The 20,379-nt window shown below is 42.0% G+C and overlaps 1 protein-coding gene across 2 annotated transcripts in view; it reads right to left on the bottom strand.

The window, feature by feature from the left end:
- The window catches only part of Gsap (gamma-secretase activating protein), a 107,957-nt gene that overhangs the window by 28,203 nt on the left and 59,375 nt on the right, over positions 1–20,379 (bottom strand). For both annotated transcript variants that reach the window (XM_051174820.1, XM_051174821.1), the window contains 4 exons: positions 17,914–17,967; positions 1,995–2,123; positions 1,227–1,285; positions 607–638 (listed from right to left, as the gene is read on the bottom strand). In XM_051174820.1, the coding sequence (XP_051030777.1) occupies positions 607–638; positions 1,227–1,285; positions 1,995–2,123; positions 17,914–17,967 (274 nt within the window). The remainder of the gene's footprint in view (positions 1–606; positions 639–1,226; positions 1,286–1,994; positions 2,124–17,913; positions 17,968–20,379) is intronic.

The following is a 20,379-nucleotide window of genomic DNA, read 5'->3' as shown; positions in this document are numbered from 1 at the left end:
AGAGGCCATGCTAATTTGATCAGCTCTGACAGGAGACATGAAGGCAACACCCAGAGACTCCTTCAGGTCCTGGTGCCAAGACAGGCATGGAACCCGCTAAGTGGTCACTCTAACAGGGTACCATTAAAAGCTGTTGCTATCCATTACACCCCTTTATACTGCTCCAAGTGATTTTCTTGCCAACCCACTGGTTAGGAAGAACAATGTTGCAAACAAGACTTGGACCTTAGTGATGGGAGATGTCATTCTGTATATGTTTTTCATACTGGTTAATAAATAAAGCACTGTTGGCCAATAGGAGAGGAAGATAGGAGGGACTAGGAGACAAGGAGGAAATAGAAAGTAGGAAGGAGGAGTCAAGATGGAGAGTCTGGAGAAAGCAGTATGCCGCCGGCTCCCTGGTAAGAGAAATACATAGATCAGCAGAAATGGGTTAATAATTAAGGCAGAGCTAGCCGATAAGAAACAAGTAACCGGGCCAACAGTATAGTACCAAATACAGAGTCTCTGTGTGTTATTTGGGGCTAGCGCGGCGGCGGGACAAGACCAGGCGGCGGCAGGCAGAAAAACTGTACTCCTTACACCTTAGTACAGGCCCTTTCTTACCCAATGTCCTTGTTTCCATGTTAGAAATCACCCTGCAAAGAAATTGTGTGTTATTTACAAAGGAAACAGCTAAAAAAATTTAGCACCCCAACACTGTGTAGAGATAGGCTGCTGTAAAGCCTCATAAACCACTGCAGAAACTGTTCTCTCCCTACCAGAGAACTTAGACACTCTAATCAGTATGCCAAAGGGCACAGTAAGCAATTACACATCTCAAAGCTCTTTAGTGGCAGCAGCAGCAGCAATTATTTAGAAGAACTTCTGCTCTCAATTATTGGAAATGATGAAAGCAGAAAACAGGACACTGGAATGGGGCCCCCACTTTGAGCACTCTGAGACAACTTGTCTGCTCTGAAATCAGCTTTCAAAACAAAAGCAAGTGCCACCAACTTAAATCAACCTGCTCTCTGTTTCATCCTCAAAAATATCCCCTCTTCACCATTTATCCATCTTAAGCCATCCATTCCAGGGTCCGATCCATAGAGGCGTAATCTAGAAGCTTTTCCCACTAGAATCTCTAGGGCCCAGTGGTTCAGAGGAAGCGAGGACAGCCCTTCCCTGAGGTCTATCACAGAGGCAGCCAGCTAGGCCAGTGGCTGCAAACCTTTGATTGTACTTACTTTATTGCATTGTCAAGGATGTTCCTCACATACATCGTGGACCTTCTTTTTCCCGTTTTCTGGGGAAAAGAACATGTCAGGAATATGGAAGGTGAAAATTTCATACACAGCTTTTTTTAATAGCAAGGACAAAAGCAATGTAGTCTAAGGCTTTAAAAAATAGTATTTCACGTGTCATGAGAACACCTATCTTTTTTTAATTAAACTTTCCTCTCAAACAATATAATCACAGGAAGCCTTGGATGCTATACCATAGTAGTGCAAGGGTCCCAAGCACCCTTTATCCTGTCTCAATTAATGTTTCTATCTAATATAACTCTACTACAATGTCAAAATCAGTAAATGGACATTGTACAGCATGTGTCTAATCCTATGCCATTCTATCGTGTGTGTAGGTTTATGCACTACAATGCACCATCCTGATCAAAATACAGAACTATTTCACTTCCCCAGACAGCTCCCCTGTCCAACCCCTTTACAGTCTGTCTCACTGACTCTTTCTCCCCGTACCTGCCCCATTAACTGGGGAACATTTTCTAAATAAACTTTTAGCTACTCAAGTAATCCAACGACATCTGAGATGTTCCTGGTGCGTCTGTTAGGGATGTGCCACATGTCCCTTTACTCCTTTTATTCCAATTTCCTCCTCAAAGAACAGACAGTAGAAGCAGTCCTAGCAGCCCACTGGCTTGTCACTGAGTCCACACAGGAATAGCAGGGCCAACATGAGCTGGCCACTCTCAGTCCCCACGCTAGCTGTGACCTCACCTCTTCCGAGATCAGGTTGCACCATTCTCTCCTCACAACGCTGTTGTGATAGTGTAAGTGGGGCTTCGTGTACTTGACATACTCAAGGTTGGAGTTCAGTTTTGCCCAGTACCCTGTCAAGCTGTAGGCCTGCAGACAAAAACAGCAGCAGCATGAAAAGAGGTTCGTGCCCTAACAGGGCCCACATGTCTCCCTTGCAGGTCTCCCTGGTGTTGGCATTTTTGAGGGACTACATCTTTCACAGTACAATCACACGCCATGAGAATTTGAAAATTAAGAGACCTGGAAAGCCTTGTCTCTCTTCCCATTTACAGAGAACTGCAGCCCATTTCCCAAAACTAAAGACTTCCTAGTTGGGTTGGGCTTAGCAGGAAGCCTGTATTAAGGCATTTCCTCCCCAGAGAGCCATCCCAGCTTGGGTGGTGTCACCACACTATGTCCTGTCAGAAATGTGCCTGTAACTCAAAGCAAATGGAATGGGCTTCCTTCCTTTCTAGGCTTACTCACTTCCAAAAGCTAGTAATCGAAATGATGACATAAACAAATTTCACAATAATTGTTAAATTCTCCCAAAGAGAATTAATTGGCTTTTAGGTCTTTGAAGACTGTACTGTCTTGAAGAATGTAAACATTATATTCACCTTTTAATAATAAAATTCTATATGCTAATGTATATTTAATGTTGAGGAATATAGTGGCTCATCTGTAGATACGGGAGTCTGGTGACCACTCACTAGAATTTCAAGGTTCCTGGGTTGCAGAACAAGAAACGGGACAGGGTACATGAGCATCAGCAGAAGCAGGGACAGTTTACTAAGAGAGATGAATCCCAGCAAGCCAGAGCCAGGAGAGGAGTTAGAAGCAGCTCAAAGGCAAACACTATGCAAAGCACTGGGACTTTGTACCCAGTCTACGAGGTAATTCACACATCACTGCTTTCTCATGTATGTCCTATCTATATACATCAAGAAAGTAAGAGAACTTAGAGTCAGTGGGGTCTCATAGACCCCTCAAAACATATCAAAACTCTCCAGACTTGATGGTAAGTCATAGGACACAGAGAAACCAAGCCGGCACTGACCTGGGAGCTTCAAATTATAAACCTGTACCTGCTAGCTTTCATAGTGATAGAAGCTGATATGCAAATTGCTAAAGGAGAAAGTACTCACCAATACTACCCAACTGTGAACTTTGCAAGCTACAACACATACACACCTGCCTCAACACTGGGGAATCATCTCAAAAGAGGGGGGCAAGAAGGTTGTAAGAGCAAAAGCAGTAGAGAACAACTGTAAAAAAAATGTTTTTCAGACAGGAAAGGGCAGCTGCACACATGAACTCATAGCATCTGTGAGTGCACACAAAGATCTGCACAAGATCAAGTCAGCCAGAATCCCAGCATGGTTGGGGAAGGGTCCCACAAAATGCCACCCCTATCTGAAGAGCTATTGGCAATGGACAACTGCTGGACAAGGGAGAGTGACAGTTTGCTTCAGGGATGCAGTACCTCAGAGGCTGGCCACACCCCTGCTGGTGCCCCAGTACATGAACAACCTGGGGTACTAAGGAGATTGGTGGGTTTCAAAGGACCACATAAGGATGGGGGGAAGCAGTGGGGGGGGAAGAGATGGGGGCAGAGATGGGGATAAATTATATGCTTGTCCTGGCTGGTTTTGTTTGTCAAATTGACACAAGCTAGAGTCATCTGAGAAGAGGAACCTCCATTAAGAATATGCCCCCGGCATCAGACTGACCTATCAGCAAGACTGAGAGGCTTATTAATGATTGGTGAGTGATGTGGAAGGGCCCGCCCCACTGTGAGTGGTGTGGTCTCTGGGTGCAGAGTCTTGGGGAGCAAGCTAGTGAGCAGTGTGCCCTATGCTCTCCATTTCAGATCCCAACTCCAGGTTCCTTCTGGCCATCACTTCCCTTCATGACAGACTAAAATAACTCTAAAAATAAATGAGAACTTAAATAACACTTCAATATCACACACACACACACACACACAAAAAAAAAATGCTCTAATATTACATTAAAATGTGACTAATGTGCCCTTGTTGATTTTGGAGTCTCAGTAAAGTTATGTAATACTTTTATACTTTTACTTAGAAACAGGAAAGTCCACACAGCCAATGTCCTTCTGCCAGAAATGGAAAATCTCGAAACCTTGAAAACAAAGTTCCAGGGCAGGCAGGAATGCTGAGGTCAGGGCCTCCTCCTTAATTATTTTTCAGAGAAGGCAAGGTGACCTCTGATCCTTATTTATGGTAACCCTATCTTAATTAACTATCCTTTCTATCTAGTTAGTATTAGAATATTAATAATTCTTATTATATAATATATAATTTCACAATATGGAGGAGGAGGAGAAGTCAGAAAGTCTTATCTCTAAAGCAATGGAACGCCAGAGCCAAAACCAGAAAATTAGTTGGTGTTTTGGTGCCATCTAGTGGTCAGTTTGGCTATAGGCATGCCTGTTTGGCACTTCAGTCTATGGTGGAATTTACTGAGAGAGAGAACTGTCATGTGCTCTGCTTCCTTTTGGCCAAACAGTCCTGCTGACAAGAGACTACACTCACACTGTGGCTTCTTTAAAAAAAATCCTTCTCTTAAAATCTTTGGGGGCAGTAAGATGGGTCAGTGGGTAAAGTCCTATGACCTGGTTCTATCTCTGGACTCTCACAGCTCCCCTCTACCTGCACACCCACACACAGAGATAAACAAATCTATTTTTAAAGCTTGGTTTTCTCATAGTCTTGAATCAACCAAGAAAAACAGAAAATAATGTGGGCAGTGAATAACCTTCAAAAATGCTAGCATGCCTATGGTAAGAGAGTGTGTCCTCAGGACAGACAGAGTGTGTGCTTAGGACAGATAGGGTGTGTGCTCAGGACAGACAGAGTGTGTGCTCAGGACAGACAGGGTGTATGCTCAGGATAGACAGTGTGTGCTCAGGACAGACAGTGTGTGCTCAGGACAGACAGAGTGTGCTCAGGACAGACAGAGTGTGTCCTCAGGGTAGACAGAGTGTGTGTTTTCACAAGTGTTTTCCCTGGAGTTATTTATACCTTGCACTGGAGTTTGAGAGTTCATGCCTTAAAACCACTGAACAGAAAGGTGTTGTGTCCCTGTTCTCCTCCAATGAAATACCGCTCCTAGAGAGGTGATGCAGGCTCAAAGTCTCAGGAAGCTAACAAAACTCCTAAAGCTTGGGAAGCACTTTCTGGGTTACATGATCATCAAGCAGTTACTGTTAAAGAGGGAACTGTCCCGTGGGGCAGGGAGCTTCACTGAGGCAGATGCGCAGGAGTTACCATCTTCCTGTAAGTAACCCCCTCACCTAATAAACTCATTGCTTCACCAAGCTATACTTAGGTAGAATTATTCCTTTAGTCTGTTCTTGATGCCCTATCTGGTGTGGGTAGACAACTGTCCATGCCTGCCCAGTTAAAGTCACACAACAGAATACAAAGATCTGAAGCCTATATTTAGTCAGAGGTCCCATAGATATCCTCACATGAATGCAAAGGTCTCTCAAAGTCTGCTGGTCTGTTAGAATCTTCATGTTCTCTTACTGTTGATAAATGCATTTATCAGTGATGTAATGTTTAACCTGCTAGCATTCCAAGATGACTGTAAATTGAAAGGCCTATTTGGGAGACAGAGAAACACAAGGTGCAGGGAAATGGATCTGAGAAAACAATGGATGAAGATGGCATCTTCAACAGGGCTCTTGGTGAGTGAATATGGATTATGGGCTTGGATTGGAGGCAAGGCATTGGAGAGGTCAATAGTGGTCCAGTCAGTTAAGACAGCAGCCACCAGCAGCCCACCCTCACATGCCCATCTACTAGAAGGTAATTGTTTGGGGGAGTGGGTTTTCAAGTTCCTGGGATGACCCTTATGGATCACTGCTTGGCTGGAAGCGTGCTTTGAGATGTCCTGGATAGTGCCTTTGCAGGGCACTTGCCAGCAACCCTGGAGGCTCATAAGGGCAGCTGTGTGAGATTTGTGGTCACTGGGGAATAGGAAGCTAGAGAGAATGCTGTTCTTTCTTCGAAGAAACCCAGCTTCTAGCTAATGCTAGCCTGTTCATTGACATAGAGAATAAAATTACCTTTTATTTTATTTTTATTTTACTTTTTAAAAAATGTTAGATGTCACACCTTTGAAGGAAAAGAAAATAGAGTCCTCACTGACCCACTGGGTCAGCCCAGCTCAGCATGTCGCACGGTGTTTGGGTGTGGCACTCAACTGCCACTTGACTAAAGGAGAGTTGGGAGAGCTCCAAATATTGTTCCCATGGAGACTGACAATGCAAAGCGAAAACCACAAGTCTCAAGATATACACACCAGCTACTTGAAAAGAATTCAGTAGAGTCTTCATTTATTTGTTTTGAGACAGCGTCTCATTATGCAGCCCTGGCTGTCTGAAACTCACTTTGACCAGGTCAGCCTCAGCCTCAAACTCAGAGTTCTGCCTCCTGCATGCTTGGATTAAAGGCATGCACCACCAATGCTTGGCTCACAGTGGTCTTTAAAAAAAAAAAAAAAAAAAAAAAAAAAAAAAGGAGAACTAGAGTGATGTCTCAGCAGCTGAGTACCTGCTGCTCTTGCATAATGCTGAGTTTGGTTTCCAGCACCCACGGGACACAACTAAATACTGTCTGTACCTCCAGTTCCAGGGGATCCAATGGGTCTCCACAGGCACCTGAAACATGAAGATCAAATACAAACATGCACACATGACCCCAGCTAGATCTGCCTATTGGTGCAGAAACAGCCAGAGTCCCAGGCTAGTCTTTGACCCCCATCGTCTTTGACTCTCATTGCCAGGACTCTGTGGGACCAATTCGGGTGGAATGCCCCCCAACACCCTTCCCCAGGAACTCCCTGGGTTGGCCCCGGATCTCCCTGCCCCTGTGTCCCGTCCCCATCGAGAGTGCTCCTGGTGCTCTGATACACCCACCCACACCCACCCACAAAGAGCCTGCCCTACCCCTACCCTGTGTCATACCCTGCCCACTATCCCACTGCTCTGGCTGAGCACTGGGACAGAGGGCGGAGCCAACAATCCTGCCACCTTCATGACACCACCAGAATCTAGGGACTCTACATCAACTAGACCTGAACACCCCAAGCAGATGAAGCAGAAGAAAATGACTTAAAAATTATCATCATAAAAATGAAGAGGACCTCAAACATGATGTGAGAAAATCCCTTAAAGAAATTGAAGAAAAAAACAAACAAAAAATTGGAAGAAGTAAACAAATTTCTTAAAGAAAGTATAGAAAGTCAAGAAAAAAACAATTAAAGAGGTTAATAAAACGGTTCAAGACTTGAAAACTGAAATTGAGAAAATAAAGAAAACACAAACTGAAGGAATGCTGGAAATAGAAAAACTGGGCAAACAATCAGGAACTACATAACCAACAGAATTCAAGAGATGGAAGAGAGAATCTCAGGTGCTGATGATAAACTAGTGCTGATGATAAACTAGAGAAAATAGATTCATTGACCAAAGAAAATCGTAAATCCAACGAATCCTTAACACAAAATATCCAGGAATTGTGGAACACTGTGAAAAGGCCAAACCTAAGTATAATAGGCATAGAGGAAGGCGAAGAAAACATATTCAACAAAATCACCAAGGAAAACTTTCCCAATCTCAAGAAGAACATGCCCATGAAAGTACAAGAAGCATACCCAATACCAAATAGACTGAACCAAAGAAAAAAGACCCCTCGACACATAATCATCAAAACACTTAACATCCAGAATAAAGAAAGAATATTAACAGAAGCGAAGGAAAAAGGACAGGTAACATATAAAGGCAGACCTATCAAAATTACACCTGACTTCTCCATGGAAATCCTCAAGGCCACAAGGTCCTAGATAGAAGTAAGAGTCCACAGAAGCCAGCTCAGGCTACTATACCCAGTAAAACTCTCAATCACTATAGATGGAGAAAAGAAAGCCAGATTTTTTCAATATGTATCTACAAATCCAGCCCTACAGAAAGTTCTGCAAGGAAAACTCCAACCCAAGGAAGTTAACTACACTCACAAAGACGTAGGCAACAGATAATCCCACTTCACCAAAACCCAAGGGTAAAGCAGGACAAATGTATTCACAATTCACTGCCAACAACAAAACTAAAACAAACAAGCATTAACAATCAATGGTCCTTACTCTCCCTCAACATTAATGGTCTTAACTCACCTATAAAAAAGACACAGGCTAACAGAATGGATACGAAGACAGAATCCATCCTTCTGCTGCATACAAGAAACATATCTAAGCTTCAAAGATAGACATTACCTCAGGGTAAAGGGATGGGAAAGGATCTTCAAATCAAATGGACCCAAGAAGCAAGCAGGTGTGGCTATCCTAATATCTAACAAGTTAGACTTCAAACCAAAATTAATCAAAAGAGATGAAGACAGTCATTTCGTATTCATTGCAGAAGAAATCCATCAACACAAAGTCTCAATTCTGAACATCTATGCCCCAAAAACAAAGGCACTCACATTCGTAAAAGAAACACTACTAAAATCCAAACCTCACACAAAACCTCACACACTTATAGTGGGAAACTTCAACACACCCCTCTCACCACTACACAGAACCACAAATCAGAAACTCAACAAAGAAACAAAAGAACTAACAGAAATTATGTCTCAACTGGGTTTAACAGACATCTATAGAACATTCCATCCAAACACAAAAGAATATACCTTCTTCTCTGCTCCACATGGAACCTTCTCTAAAATCGACTACATACTAGACGACATAACAAACCTCAACAGATAGAAGAGAATAGGAATAGTCCCCTGTATCTTATCAGATCACCATGCTTTAAAATTGGAATTCAACAACAACAACAAAAATTGCAGAAACCCTACAAAATCATGGAAACTGAACAATGCACAATTTCACCATACCTGGGTCAAAGAAAAAAATAAAGAAAGAAATTAAGGACTTCCTAAAATTCAACAAGAATGAGGACACAACATACCCGAACTTATGGGACACCTTGAAAGCAGTGTTACAAGAGAAGTTCATTGCACTAAGTGCCCATATGATGAAAACAGAGGACAGACACATAAGAGAATTAACAGCACAACTGAAAGCCTTAAAAAAAAATCTCACCCTGGGGGAGTACACGCCAGGAAATAATCAATTTGAGGGCTAAAATCAATAATTAAAAACCAGGAAAACAATACAGAAAAAAAATCAATGCAACAAAAAGTTGGTTTTTTGAGAAAAATCAACAAGATAGACAAACCTTTATCCAAACTAATGAAAAAAGCAGAGAGAGAGAACATGCAAATTAACAAAATCAGAAACGAAAAGGGGAACATAACAAGGGACACAGAGGAAATCCAGACAATTTTCAGGTCATACTTTGAACACCTGTACTGCACAAAATTTAAAATTCAAAGGAAATGGACAAATTTCTGGATAACTATCACTTACCAAAACTCAATCAAGAACAGACAAACTACTTAAATAGACCTATAACCCCTAACAAAATAGAAACAGTCATCAAAAGCCTTCCAACAACAAAAAGCCCAGGGCCAGATGGCTTCAGTGCAGAATTCTACCAGAAATTCAAGAAAGAGCTAATACCAATACTCCTCAAATTGTTCCACACAATAGAAACACAAGGTTCATTACCAAACTCTTTTTATGAGGCCACAATCACCTTGGTACCCAAGCCACACAAAGACACAACTAAGAAAGAAAACTACAGACCAATATCCCTGATGACAAACCGAATCCAAGAATACATCAGAGAAATCCACAATGACCAAGTAGGCTTCACCCCTGGATTGCAAGGATGATTTAACATACAAAAATCTGTCAATGTGATCCACCATATAAACAAACTGAAAAAGAAAAACCACATGATCATCTCCCTAGATTCTGAAAAAGCCTTCGACAAAATTCAACAGCTTTTCATGATAAAGGTTTGGAGATATCAGGGATAACAGGAACATACCTAAACATAATAATAGCAATATGAAGTAAACTAACCACTAGCATCAAACTAAATGGAGAGAAGCTTAAGGCAATTCCTCTAAAATCAGGAACAAGACAAGGCTGCCCTTTCTCTTCACATTCTTCAATATCGTACTAGAAGTTCTACCTAAAGCAATAAGACAACAAAAGGAGATCAAGGGGAAAGGAAGAAGTCAAACTTTCTCCATTTGCAGATGATATGATAGTTTACATAAGCAACCCAAAAAACTCTACCAGGGAACGCCTACAGCTGATAAACACCTTCAGCAAACTAGCAGGATACAAGATAAAGTTAAAAAATTCAGTAGCCCTACTTAATTCAAACAACAAAGAGGCTAAGAAAGAAATCAGGGAAGTATCACCCTTTACAATAGCCACTAGCAACATAAAGTATCTTGGGATAACGTTTACCAAACAAGTGAAAGACCTAAATAATAAAAACTTTGTGGCTTTAAAGAAAGAAATTAAAGAAGATACCAGAAAATGGAAAGATCTCCTATGTTCTTGGATAAGTAGGATAAACATAGTAAAAATGGCAATCTTGCCAAAAGCAATCTACAGATTCAATGCAATCCCCATTAAAAGCCCAGAACAATTCTTCCCTAACCTTGAAAGGATAATAATCAACTTTATATGGGAAAAGAAAAGACCCAGGATAGCCAAAACAACCCTGTACAATAAAAGAACTTCAAGAGGCATCACCATCCCCAACTTTAAGCTCTACTACAGAGCTATAGTCCTGAAAACAGCCTGGTATGGCCACAAAAATAGACCAATGGAATCGAATCAAAAATCCTGATATTAACCCACACACCTATGAAGACCTGATTTTTGACAAAACAACTAAAATTATACAATGGGGGGAAGAAAGCATCTTCAACAAATGGTGCTGACACAATTGGATGAGGGTGTGTAGAAGACTCCAGATAGACCCATGCCTATCGCCTCACACAAAACTCAAGTCCAAATGGATCAAAGACCTCAACATAAATGTAGTCCCCCTGAACCTCTTAGAAGAGAAAGTAGGAGGTACCCTTGAACAAATTGGTATAGGAGACTGCTTCCTGAACGTAACTCCAGGGGCACAGACACTGAGATCAACAATTAACAAATGGGACCTCCTCAAACTTAGAAGCTTCTGTAAGGCAAAGGACACAGTTGACAAGACCAAATGGCAGCTCACAGACTGGGAAAAGATTTTCACCAACCCTACATCTGACAAAGGGCTGATCTCCAAAATATACAAAGAACTCAAGAAACTAGTCAACAAAACACCAAATAACCCTATTAAAAAAATGGGGTACAGAACTGAAGAGAGAATTCTCATTAGAGGAAATAAAAATGTCTGAAAAACACTTAAGAAATTGCTCAACATCCTTAGCTATCAGGGAAATGCAAATCAAAACAACTTTGAGATACCATCTTACTCCTGCCAGAATGGCTAAAATTAGGAACACCCATGACAACTTATGCTGGAGAGGATGTGGAGAAAGGGAACACTCCTCCACTGCTGGTAGGAGTGCAAACTTATACAACCATTTTGGAGATCAGTATGGCAGTTCCTCAGGAAAATGGGAATTAGTCTACCACAGGACCCGACAACCCCCTCTTAGGCATATACCCAAATGATCCACATCCACGCAACAAAGATATCTGTTCTACTATGTTGGTAGCAGCATTATATGTAAAAACAAGAACCTGGAAGCAACCTAGATGCCCCTCAACTGAAGAACGGATAAAGAAGATGTAGCATATCTACACAATGGAATACTACTCTGTGGGAAAAAATAATAGAATCTTGAAATTCACAGGCAAATGGATGGAACTTGAAGAAACCTTCCTGAATGAGGTAACTCAGTCACAAAAAGAGGAACATGGTATGTACTCGCTCATATATGGATTTTAGACCTAGAGCAAAGGATCACCCGCCTATAATTCACACCGCCAGAGGAACTAGGATACAAGGTGGATTCTAAAAGATTCATATAAGGTCCCTCACAGAAGGGAGAAGGGACAAGTTCTCCAGAGCACATGGCGGTGGGGGTGGGGCAGTGAGTTAGAGGCAACTAGGAGAAAGAGAAGGGGATAAGAGGAAAGCACGTGGGACTAGGAAAATTGAGTCAGGAGAGGAATAGAAGACAGAAAAGAGAGAGAGGGAGGGAGGGAGGGATGGAGAGAGAGAGAGAGAAAAAGAGAGAACATAAAAGAGGGAGCCATTATAGGATTGAAGAGAAAACTGAACCTAAAGAAAGGTCTAGAGACCTACAAGACTGACTCCAACTAACAATTTGAGCAACCGTGGAAAGGCTACCATAAATGCCCTTCCTGGATAGTGAGATCAACAACTAACCTATCTGCTATCATGGAGCCCTCATCTAGTACCTGTTGGAAACAGAAGCATACACCCACAACTAAACACTGAGCCGAACTAGAATCCAGATGCAGAGAGGAAGGACAAGACCATGCTGCAAAAACACATAGAGACGGCTGACCTGAATAAGGAAGAACTAATGGGCCCCCAGACTGATAGCTGGGAATCCAGCATGGGACTGACTTAGACCCCCTGAATATGCATCTCAGCTAGAAAGACTGAGCAGTCTAAGGGACCTCAGACAGTGGAACCAGGATGTATTCCTGGTGCACAAAATGACCTTGAGGGCACATCCCCCATGGAGGGATACTCCCTTATCCTAGAGACAGGAGAGAAGTCCTAGTCCCTACTTCAAATAACTTGACAGATTTAGATGACCCCTCCTGGATGGCATCACCCTACATGTGGACTTAGAGGGGTGGGGTGGGAGGGGAGGGTGAGAGGAAGGGAGGAAGAGAAAGGGAACTGGGATCAATATGTAAAATAAAAATTTTAAAAATTCCAATTTTTACTAGAAAAAAAAAATCAAACCTTTCGTTTTCAAAAAAAAAAAAAACATGCACACAGACACACACACATACACAACACAAATAAGTATTTAAAAACATACAAAAGTGCTTTGTGGAAAAAAAGTATCCATGAGCTTAGCTAGTCATTGGTGTCTGGTTTAAGAAGAGATCAGATTCTCAAGGAATGGCCCAAAGGCATGTTTCCTTGTAGAAAAGGGAGTTTAACCTTTTACTTTGAGGAAAGAAAATTATTACCATCTATTCTTCAAAAATCATCTTGCTTTGTCTCTTATGATGCCATAAAACAATCTCCACATGCAGCCCATCACTGCTATTTATTAAACAAAAGGGCCAGTTACATGAAGGGACTGTTTCCCATTTAGGATTTGGATTGCCAATTTATCTAGAAACAGAACAAAAGGGGCCCATGGTACTGGTTCATCTGCAAGTCACTGGGGAGTAAATATCTGCATCCCTCTGGCTTTGGTCCTGCTTCTACTGACCAATCAGCATCTTCTTCCGGGAGGAGGCCTGCTCTGAGAGAATCCTTTACTCTGTTACCAAGACTCAGTGAACAGAGCTAGCTCAAGTCTTCTTGGAATCTGCAGTGGATCTAATCTCACTACCAACTTCTACTGTCCAGAGAAATCCAGCAATGCATTACCTCTAGCATAGATACAATGCAATAGAAAATGTCCTTGTAGACAGAAGCTCAAAAGGCACAATACTAAACTAAGAGCATACCTACATGCGACAAAAGACTACAATTCCCGAGAGTGACCTCTAAGTTAACTGCAAGCATGCACTGTCCTATTCAAGTCTCACGAATATAAATATGCTTCCTTCTGCTCCAGAATCTGGCAAAAAATCCACTTCCTTGACCTGACAGGGGTGGGGGTACGGGGCTATCTGTCACTCTGTTGTTTTTAATAGACTGAACCATTTTAAATGTAATTGATCATTATGGCCATCTATCTTACATTTAACTTCCTTGGAGAGCATATGCCCACAGAAAGCCAGTGCCAAGTAAGACATTCCCCTCCTTGCAATCTTAGAAGTTGAACATTATATCTCTAACCAGAAGTACAGATAAGAGAATCCCAGCCCAGAGTGGCTGGTAAGAAAGGAACAGAAATAATAATCTTTAGTCCTGGGTCTGGTTTTCAGTTCTATAGCTAGGAGGTAGGTGATCCCATCTCTATGGAAATGGCAGGAACTAGTTCACTAGCTTGAGGCTCTGTGAATAATAATGATGATGCGTTATGGCATCTTAAAATTACATTCCCAATATTAACTGAACTCACTGTAACTCACTCTCCCAGAAACCATGTGCAATCCAAACTCCGGAAATTCAGTATTTCCCCCAGAACCAGACACCACTTGGGACAGTGTTTCATTTTTGCCAAAGTGACAATTCCAAAGAGCTGTTATACTGTGGTTATGCCAATAATTCAGATCACTAGCAAATCTTTTACCCAAATGATGGCATCTGTCTGCCCTGGGAACTCCAAGGATAATTATGTATTATGTCCTTCATCAAGCAGTGAACTCCTCTCACTCTGTCTAGTTCAGGCAGCTTTAAACACTTTGAATGGAGGAGCTATGAGGAAGCATGTACACAAAGCCTGGATGGAGAAGGACCCAGGTAGCAAGCACACTTTCCCAGATACTCAGGAGCCCTACATCCCAAGACGCTAGCTTCAGTGGCTGTAGCTGGTAGTGTTTCAAAGCTTGCTGGCCTTCCCAGTCTCTGGGTCAGGTACTCAGTAATGGCTGAACAAGTGATTAAACACACTAAAGATGTCTGGTTTTGAGCCGGGCATAGGGCACACACTTGGAATCTCAGTGCTTGGGAGGCTGAGAAAGATCAGGTCAAGATGAGCATAGGTTACATAACTAGAGTCAAGAGTCTCTTCAAAAAGGAAAAACAACCAGAAACAGGGAGAGAAGGAGGGAGGGAAGATAGGAGGGATGGAGGAATGGAGGGAGGGAGGGAGAGAGAGAAAAAAAGAAAGAGGAGGGAGAGAGAAAAAAAGAAAGAAAGAGGAAGAGGAGGAGGGAGAGAAGGAAGGAGAGAAGGAAGGAAGGAGAGAAGGAAGGAAGGAGAGAAGGAAGGAAGGAAGGAAGGAAGGAAGGAAGGAGAGAAGGAAGGAAGGAAGGAAGGAAGGAAGGAAGGAGAGAAGGAAGGAGAGAAGGAAGGAAGGAAGGAAGGAAGGAAGGAAGGAAGGAAGGAAGGAAGGAAAAGTGGTCTGATTTTAAAGCCTACTTTGGTGAAAATACCCAACTCCTCTACTTGAAGCATGCTCACTCCTTTACTCTCATATCTGAGCAAGCTATACTTTACCCTTTAGTTTCCTGTGGCTCAATAGTTTTAATGGTTTCTCATCTCACTATAAAATCAGGTGCAATTTTAAAACTTTTACACAAATTGCTGCTTCCCCAGAGCAACACGTAATTTTACCAAGGATAAAGCCATTCTTAGGAACATCACTTTGGCATTTCTTTAAAGCATGAGACTTGTTCTCATATGCTGACTTTAAAAAAAAAACAGCTTTTTGAGATTTGTAAAATGTGTATGAATGTTTGCCTATATGTCTTTCAGGTGACAATCTTTTTGTAAAATATCAGGAGAATCTGCCCTAACATGCCTTCAGGAACTATGGTCCTTTCAGGTCCTACTTATAAATGACAGACATTCCTATATGTCTTGAAGACTGGACATCAAGGGAACATCCAGTGTCTGCCAAGGGCCTGTTTCTTAGGTAGTCTTATCGACATTGTGACATTGTGAGGTAGGAAGGATTGAGTCGGGTTTCATGGACAATAACAAAAACAAATAATAACTAATCCAAATCATTAGGCCATAGTTGTCACCTCCTAAAACCATCGCACTGGGAGTCAGGACTGGAACATCAAATCCAACGTGACACAACTGGACTATAGCACTAGGTAAAACACGTGTGCAAAGCAGGAGGGGATCGTCTCATCTCGCTTTGCCCCTCCCTCCCTTGACTTTACTAGGAGAGAGGAAGTATAATCAGAACACACTATTACACAATAAGAATACTGTGAGACAACAATTAATTGGCTTACAATAAGCCATGAGGAAGAAAACTAAAAGGGACTTTCTCACTACTCCATTATACTTGCTTTTAAAGTGAAAACACACAAAGTTGATAAGGTTGTAATAAGACTAATAAACTTTTAGGTCCTTTTGTTCATAAGTTTATGATTATGTATGTGTAGCTCTATACATGCCATGTGTATGTGGGTGCTAACAGAGACCAGAAGAGGGTGCTGTATCCCCTGAAGCTGGAGCTAGAGGGCACTGTGTGTCCTTGATATGGGGCCTGAAAACCAAATGGGTCCTTTGGAAGAGCAGCAAAGGCTCTCAACTTCTGAGTCATTCCTTCAGTCCCTTGAATCTTTTTGACCATGTAAATTAACACAACTTTCACTAAATACTCATTCCTTCAGTCCCTTGAATCTTTTTGACCATGTAAATTAACATTCACTAAATACTAGTTTAGTAAGAAAAAATAAAAGCTATAGAGGAATGTTATAGTGTTTTACCATAAGGCTTTCTTAACTTTGGAATATTATCCTTAATTGAATAAAAGAAAAAACATGTGGTACAAAGGATCGAACCTGGCATGCACTGAGTTATTTCCCCAGAAAAATGTTTGCATTATGTCAAGATAATTAAATGGGCCAAAGCAAAAGACTAAATAAATTCAGACATGCCAACTCAAGGAAATCATTACTTTGTATAACAACATGAAAAGTGCTTATGAATTCCTGTTTGATCAAATGTTTCTAGATTACCATAACTATTACATCATATATATAGACTTATGGCAGAGACAAAAAGAAAGTAGGGAATAGGCAGTTGACATACTAGAAACTATAGAACATTTTCTTCTGCCTAGTCATGACTGTATCATATGCCTGGAACCCCAGCTACCCAGGAGGCTGAGAGTACAGCATCAGGTGAGAGCAGTTATCCAGCACCTCAAGGACCCAAGTTCAACCCCAGCATGAAAGCAGAACAACAAAAGAAACCTTCACTGCTTTGTCTGTTAAATTCATCACGGGCTTGTAGAATTACTAGTAAAGTCACAAACCATGAAATGGAAAGATGCAGAGCATTGTCCTGTAGCTGCCTATCAAACATGAATTTTCCTGTCATCTTTCTACAGTAGCATTGTTTCCACAGTGGCTCACAGCTGCCCAGTCTGTCCTCAAGGGCCTCTGAGGACCAAAAGCCAGACCCACCAAGCTAGCCTCCATTTTAACACTGTGCCTGTCCAGCTGTCCAGCCCCAAAAGAATCAAATGTAAATGAAAGGGCTTGGCACAAGGAGCAGACACTGCTGCCAGGAACAGATTTCCCAGGCTAGCCGGACTGTAATTACTAGAAGCAATGCCAAGAGCAACAGAAGAGCTGCAGGGAGACTGTGCTAAAGACCCCACCCCAGGTTCACCTATGTGTGAATTCATTTCTCCTCACCTCACCCCACCCTGCCCTCCTAAGCCCCACAGCTTCACACACACAGGAAGGATCTTGAGGGAGGACATGCAGCATGCAGCAAACCACTGCCCGTCAGGGATTGCTTACTCTTTGAGCCACCAGGAAATGAGATGGTCCAAGCCCCATGTGGCAGTGTGTGTGTGTGTGTGTGTGTGTGTGTGTGTGTGTGTGTGTGTATGCACACACACGCATTTGAAGGACTACAAATGAAGCAACAACAGCTTCCAGATTCGAAAGCTATGTTACAAGAGTTCCTTCCGTAAGGCCTTGTGACAAGTTCAAGCTGAGCTCTGTAATTCTCTCTTAGCTTCAGAAAGCCTTCCTGTTCAAATGTCTTATCAGCTCTGCAGGACCCTCCAACAAGCTCGCCCTGCTCTGAGCTGGGACAGGTCTCTACCAGGCTGCAATACCTTTTCGAACCACAATAATACTGGGGCAGCAGAGGTCTCCTCAGGCATGAGTGCCTCTGTAAGAGACTTACCTTCATAAGAAGCAAAGGGAGCTCTTCTGTCACAAGCATTATTCCAGGAATTTCCTATGGGGCGGGGGAGGGACATACAAGAAATACATCAACCACCCCCACGCTCTTTCTATGGGGGTGCATACATTGATACCCCCACCCCAGCAGACCTCCTCAGGAAATGTTTTCTGCATAGACACGAGCTAAGGACAGCTAGCTTCCTGTGTGATAACCTCTACTTTAAATAACGTCCTAATGTAAAATAACAGGACATAGTGTGTCTCTTGCCCTGGAAAGGGAAATGTTTTTTAAATAATAGCTGACAGGTTCTCTTGAGAGGGAGGAAAGGTTATTGTGAGAAAATACAGAACAGATACTGTATTTTCAGACATTCCTTTTTAAGAACAAATGAGGCAAATTATATTTGAACCACTAAAGTCATAGTTAAATGAAACCATCACATTGTCTGTACATCTTCTCTCCCTGTCCTCCTGTCCTCTCACTTATCTGTAGCACTAACTGATCCTTTCCTCTCTAGAGGGAACCAAAATCAATGGGATTCTCACACACTGAGGTCCACCATGACTCAGGACAGCAGTGCCCCATAAAGAGTTTCTGCACAGTGCAACAGCCAAGCTAACAGATGCTCAATTCATGTTGGGAAATCCACTACGGCATTCTGCTAACTAGTGAACACTGGATCAAACTTACTGGGCTTGAATGTCTAATCCTAGGCAAGGGAGATAGAGGCTAGAGGATCAAGAGTTCAAGCCATCCTGTGCTCCACAGTAAGTTTGAGTCCAGCCTTAACTATATGAAATCCTGTCCATTAAAAGGTGTGTGTGTGGGGGGGTAATTTAAAAGGATAAACTTCCCAAATTGCCCTTACTTCATTGATACTATGAAAAATGTATCTGTATGTTAAACATGAAGTCTGCCTTTCTGCCAGTCAATTCAGATTTCCTTCAAAATACAGATGGCAGAGAAACCAACTTAGAAGTGCTTTCCGAAAGGCTGGATCATAAGGATAACCATTCCCATGGGAGGGGTGTCATCTATGATGACACTATTCCCGTGGGAGGGGCATCATCTGTGATGAAGGGTTACTTTCAGAGCAGCTGAGCCAGTGAGTTCCCCATAGGAACACAGAACATCTGTGTTAAGGATCTATGTGTTTCACTCATTGCCACTCAGCAACAGAAACGCCTCTAAACAGCACTGCAACTTTCAGCTCTGTGGTGGGTAATGTTGATTCTCAGCTTGGCAGCACCTAGAATGAGCAGAGGCAGGCCTCTGGATATGTCTGTGGGACATTATCTAAATTAGGGGAACTGAGGTGGAAGATGTCCCTCCATTCATGGATCACCACTCCTTGTGGGTCCTGAACTGCATAAGGAGGATAAATCCAACAGGGCAGGAATGTTTGCTGTTCTCTAAGACTTGGCTGGAGTATGACCTGCTGCTGCCACCATGCTTTCCTCACCATGAAGGACTGTATTCCCTAAAACTGAAGGCCTGCATCTCCTAAAACTGAAGGACTGTATCCCCTAAAACTGTAGGACTGTATCCCCTAAAACTGGAGGCGAAGAATTCCCTAAAACTGAAGGACTGTATCCCCTAAAACTGTAGGACTGTATCTCCTAAAACTGAAGGACTGTATCCCCTAAAACTGTAGGACTGTATCCCCTAAAACTGGAGGCAAAGAATTCCCTAAAACTGAAGGACTGTATCCCCTAAAACTGTAGGACTGTATCTCCTAAAACTGAAGGACTGTATCCCCTAAAACTGTAGGACTGTATCTCCTAAAGCTGAAGGTCTGTGCCCCCTAAAACTGGAGGCAAAATGTTTCTTGTGGCATTATTTTGTCACAGTAACAAGAAAAGTAATCTATGTAAGTTCTAAGTAGCATTTAAAAGGCACAACTGTAACATTTTAAAATAACTATAATTATAACACACACTTTAGAATTAGCTACAAGCAAGAACATTCTAATTTCTAGTGTCTTACTTAACTGTCCATTGAAATGTATAGGCTTTGGGTGTGATTAACTTCAGTGAGTGGGTTTTGTTTTTTGGGTTTTTTTTTTCCAAGTTATTTTTTATAATAGTGGTGCTACACACTTGTGGCCCCAGTGAAAAGCTCCGAGGCTAGCTAACCTGAGCTAAGTAGTGAATTCTCTGTATCAAATTAAAAAAAAAATCATGTGGATCTTTCTGTCCAGATACATGAACTTGCTATTTCCCACTGTGATAATATTTTAAGGTTATAGACTGGAGAAGGGAAGAGTAAAATCCTATATCATTGCTAACAATGAACATAAATGCACATAGCTTTGGGATTAGAGGAGGCCTTTTAAGGTAAGTTATTCTAACCACATGAAATTTTAAAGCAACTCGGTAAACCTCAAGATAAGTCTAGTGTATAGAGGTTATAACTGTGGGTTTCTCTGCATTTTCTTGTTGAACATCAGATGTTATTGTGTGTATG

Source organism: Phodopus roborovskii, unplaced genomic scaffold (genome assembly GCF_943737965.1).
Source record: "Phodopus roborovskii unplaced genomic scaffold, PHOROB, whole genome shotgun sequence".
NCBI lineage: Eukaryota > Metazoa > Chordata > Mammalia > Rodentia > Cricetidae > Phodopus > Phodopus roborovskii.
Note: the sequence above shows the minus strand (reverse complement) of the source record. Positions and strands in the feature narration are given on the sequence as shown.